The sequence below is a fragment of the Pezoporus occidentalis genome, unplaced genomic scaffold, assembly GCF_034315485.1.
Source record: "Pezoporus occidentalis ecotype Australia unplaced genomic scaffold, CSIRO_AGI_Poc_V1 ctg3616, whole genome shotgun sequence".
Taxonomy (NCBI): Eukaryota; Metazoa; Chordata; class Aves; order Psittaciformes; family Psittacidae; genus Pezoporus; species Pezoporus occidentalis.
The window spans coordinates 5602-10319 of NW_026915610.1; the positions used below are offsets into that span (position 1 = coordinate 5602).

Below are 4718 nucleotides of genomic sequence, written 5' to 3' on the forward strand. Positions count from 1 at the left end.
CCTCCTTTTTGTGGGCTCTACTTTCATTTAGCACAATTTAGACACAAAACACATGGTGCTGTCTCAGGCCTGCTATTAAATACCTGATACTTATTTGGATGAATTACTGAAGGCTCAGGCCTCGCTTAAAACAACCTGAAGCTGTTTGAAGAGAACCATTCGTTGTGCTGGTTCTCCATACCCTGCACTTGCTGTAATAATGACCAGTAGTGAGCAATAATGACCAATAATGGCCAGTAATGCTCAATTCCATAATCACAGATTCCACATATTCCTTCCTTACCTCCACAGTACTGTAGGGCTCCAAATGTGCTTTCAAACCCTGCATAGATGTGGCAGCAGCTTTCTCTCCCACAGCCTCCTCAGAGCCCCCTTCACCTCCTTGTTCCTCAGGCTGTAGATGAGGGGGTTGAGGGTTGGGGTGAGGATGCAGTAACACACCGACACCAGCTTTGCCTGATCCCATGAGGATGCCTCATGAGGCTGGATGTAGGTGAGGATCGCGGGTGCGTAGAAGATGGTGATGGCAGCCAAGTGGGAGGCGCAGGTAGAGAAGACCTTCAGCCTCCTCGTGGCCAAAGGGATCTGCAGGACGGTGTGGAGGATGTAGGTGTAGGACACCAGGATCATCAGGAGAGGGCCCATGACGTTAAACACAGTGTTGTAAACCTGCAAGACCTCATTTGTGCTTGTGTCTGAGCAGGAGAGCTGCAGGAGGGTGGGCAGCTCACAGAAGAAGTGGTTGATGCTCCTGGCCTGACAGAAGGACAACCTCCCTGCCAGTGTGATGTGCACCAGGGAGGTGAGGAACCCGATGGTGTACACCAGCACCATCATGCCATAGCAACGCGCCCTGGTCATGGTAGTGGTGTAGAGCAGGGGCTTGCACACAGCCGTGTATCGGTCGAATCTGGCTGTCTGTGAGGAAGCTCTCACAGACAGCCAGAGCCACGAAAATATACATCTGGGCAAAGCAACCCCAAAAGGAGATGTGGCTTCTCCCCAGCAGGAAGGTCTCCAGAGCTTTTGGGATGATAGCAGAGGAAAGGCAAACATCCATGCAAGATAAGTGGGTCAGGAAGAAGTACATGGGGATGTGGAGGTGGGGGTCAGTGTTGATCAGCAGGATCATCGTCAGGTTCCCCAGCACCATTAAAACATAGAGGGATAAGAAGACTGTGAAGATGGTGGTTTGTAGCGCTGGGGCATCAGAGAAACCCAAGAGGATGAAGCTGGAGAAAACAGTGAGGTTTCCTGTATCCATCATTTCAACAAGTTGATGGATTTGGATTGAAAGGAATCAGTGAAATACACCCCTAGAAGAGAAATAATGTGGAAGTTTAGTTGGAGTTTAATCCATAAAGTAAATGCAATAGAAAATGGTGTATTTGTAATGGTGTATTTCTGTGTGTAGCCAAAGATCTGAAGTCAAAGAGGTGAAGGAGCTCATTACACAACCTGAAATTAAGAGAATAATTCTACAATGATTGATATTCACATTACTAATGAAACACTGAGAAACATCATGTCTATCCAAATGTAATACAATAAAATCAAATAAATACATCTCAAAACGTGGAACACAGAAAAGATTTTGTATTTTCTTCACTGATTTCTGGGAATTTTAAGGATTTTTTTCTCTCTTTTTTGTATTTTTCAGAATGGATCAATTCTCTTCTGTAGCTTCATTACTTGTGCTGCATCCTTTTCATCACAACACAAAGCCATGTACTTGAAATTTGCTTTAGGTTCTAAGTTTATCTGCTTTTGAAGAACCCCCACCCTGCATAATGTTAAGGGAAAGCAGTGGACTTGGCTCCAGCAGAGCCTTGCTGTGATTGCAGTGAGCTGCCTATGACCAACCCAAATATGCATCTAAGGGTGTAAAATATATCATATATAAACCAAAATTTTAAGGCTTTAGCTTGGATATTCTCATCTCTGCCATGCAATTCCTCTGCAGATGAATTACTTGATGGAATATCAATCTATGAATGGCTACATCAGTGCTAAAATACCCCTAAATCTGTTGTAGATGGGGTGAGGAACATGGGTTTTTGAAGCAGAGCTATCCCTTACTAGCACACGTTTATTCACACCTCAGGCTATCATAGAATGCTTTGGGTTGAAGGGACCTTAAAACTCATCCAGTCCCAACCTCATCCCAAGAACCCCCACACTGCATAAGGTTAAAGGAATACAGTGGTCTTGGCTCTAATAGAGCTCTGCTGGGATTGCAGTGAGCTTCCTACGACCAACCCAAATATCCACCTAAGGGTGTAAAATACAAAATATACCATATATAAACCAAAATTTTAAGGCTTTAGCTTGGATATTCTCATGCTAAAATATCTCTAAATCAGTTGTAGATGGGGTCAGGAAGGTTGGTGTTTTTGAAGCAAACCTATTAGGCATACTAGGGCACTTTTATTTACACTATGGTCTATCATAGAACGGTTTGGGTTGAAGGGAACTTAAAGATCACCCAGCTCCAAACCCTGACACGGGCAGGCACACCTTCCACTAGAGCAGCTTGCTCCAAGCCCCTGTGTCCAACCTGGCCTTGAACACTTCCAGGGATGGGGCAGCCACAGCTTCTCTGGGCACCCTGTGCCAGTGCCTCAGCACCCTCACAGGGAAGAACTTCTTCCTTATCTCCAACCTGAATTTCCCTGTTTCAGTTTAAACCCATCACCCCTTGCCCTATCAATACAGTCCCTGAAGAAGAGTGAAATTCAACATGCCATCAAGCATGTGAGAGGCAGCATGACCAGGGTCAAACTGGACCCACCACCCATCAAACCCTTTTGTACCTGCTTGGTTAAAGAGGAAGGTGGTGGTGGATGCAGTGCCTGCAGCTCCTCCTGGAGACCATGCGATGGGTTGAAGGAGAGATGCCTGGGAGCAGGATGCTCCAGGCTGGCTGGTGGAGGGGTTTTATCTCACAGGAGGCATTACCTCAGAGGCTTGTGTTGTGCAAACTGTTCTCCCAAAGGACCCTCCTCCATCGGATAATTAGTTTGACTTGATCAGCAAAACAACCTCTCAATTCCTCTCTCCCCAAACTCCTTCTGGCTGCATCAACACCTCCAAGACCAGTTCTCCTGCAGAGACCTACCCAGGAAGACAGGCCCAGGACAGTTTGCTTTGTATTTCCCCATCTATCACACACCTCTTCCTTTCAGTGTTTCCTTGAGGAAGCCCTTTACATCCACAGGGATCATCTAATATTGCATTGAAGGGAGCTGAAAACAAACACAACAAAGCATCCTCTGTGTAGATGGTTTGAGGTGCTCATGGGGATTAGTTTCTAAAAGACAGCTTTATTTCCATACACTTGACTAGTGATTGTACACCACTTTGGTCAAAAGCATTGGCTCAAAACGTGGCTGCTTTGAGGATATAGCAGGATGAAGTCAGATTTCCCAGTCTTCATCTGAAGAATCCTGAGTGCCGGTGTGTCCTGAATGCTTCTCCTAGATGAAGAGACATTATAAAACCCTTAGTAGAAATATTGAATTACAACCTTGTCCCAGACATTTAGAAAAGACAAAGGATGGGGAAATCAGGGGAGAAAACCAAGCTATGAAAGTGTGGGGAAGGAAGAAGGAGAGGTATACAGGTGGCTTTAGATGTTTTCAATGTCAACCTGTTTTTCTGCTGGAAGGCACCAGACTGACAGTCCAGGAGATGCACTGAAGGAGGGCAGAAAAGGATTTCTGAGTGGTTTTGAATGTCTTTTGTCCCCATTGGGTACTGGGCTAAAACCAAGGCTTGTGAAGTGGGAAAATCAGTATAAGAGAGGGAGAAATAACCCTCAATCAAATTTACAAAAGAAGGAAAATATATAATTAAAAGATTATTGAAAAGAACTACATGAAGTCAAAAAGAGGCACCAAGAATACCTGGGTGTGCTTGTGCAGGGTGAAAAATGCAGCTTGAAGTCCCAGCTGCAGACAGATGGGTACTGCACCTGCTCCATCAGCACTTTCCATAGGTCAGGAATTTGTTCCAGTTAGGAAGAAAGCGAAGCAGAGAGGGAAGAAGTGGGTGGTTGGCAAATGCCCATGAGAGGATGAAGGATCAACTGTGCACTGTGAAAGAACCACGCTTCTCTGTGTTCCAGGTTGAGCAGGATGGTCTCCAAGCCCCAGGCTCAGCATTAACGCAGGCAATGAAGTGCAGCACTAAGGTAAAGCTGCCTGGGTGTGCAACCTTCCCACTCCTTTCCACAGGGGTCATTGGTCAACATCTCAAGGTGAGCCAGAGGAGCACACACCACGTTGTGCCATGGTGTTCAACTGCTTGAGCACCCCTTTGTTCTACCTGTGCTGGCACAGGACTTTCACCAACCTCTTCCTCATTGATCTGTGCCTGAACTCTCCCTTTCCATCCTGCAGGACTGTCTCTGAGCACCTCCCACCACACAGAGGCTTTTCCACCTGGGACATCCCTGCCTCTTGGAGAAGAAACCCCCAGCCAGAAGCTCACACACAAAACACCATCCAGCCCATGGCACAAAGCAATTGCACCCAAGTGACCAAGTTCAGCCTGGTGGGGTTCACAGAGGACTCGGTGTCTCAGGTCTACTTGTTCCTGCTCTTCCTGCTCACCTACGTTGTCACCATTGTGGGCAACCTGGGCATCATCATCTTAATCAGGGCCAGCCCCCACCTCCACTCCCCCATGTATTATTTCCTGGGCAATCTGGCCTCTGT

At 46.5% G+C, this 4718-nt stretch overlaps 1 protein-coding gene across 1 annotated transcript; it reads right to left on the bottom strand.

Moving 5' to 3' along the window:
* Positions 1–360: 360 nt before the first annotated feature.
* LOC134169960 (olfactory receptor-like protein OLF1) lies at positions 361–1264 on the bottom strand (the record flags this gene model as incomplete). Its single annotated transcript, XM_062630943.1, has 2 exons — positions 979–1264; positions 361–914 (listed from the first exon to the last, which is right to left on the bottom strand). Coding segments are annotated over exons 1-2 (840 nt in total), but the record flags the coding sequence as incomplete, so codon positions are not given.
* Between the last annotated feature and the right edge of the window lie 3454 nt (positions 1265–4718).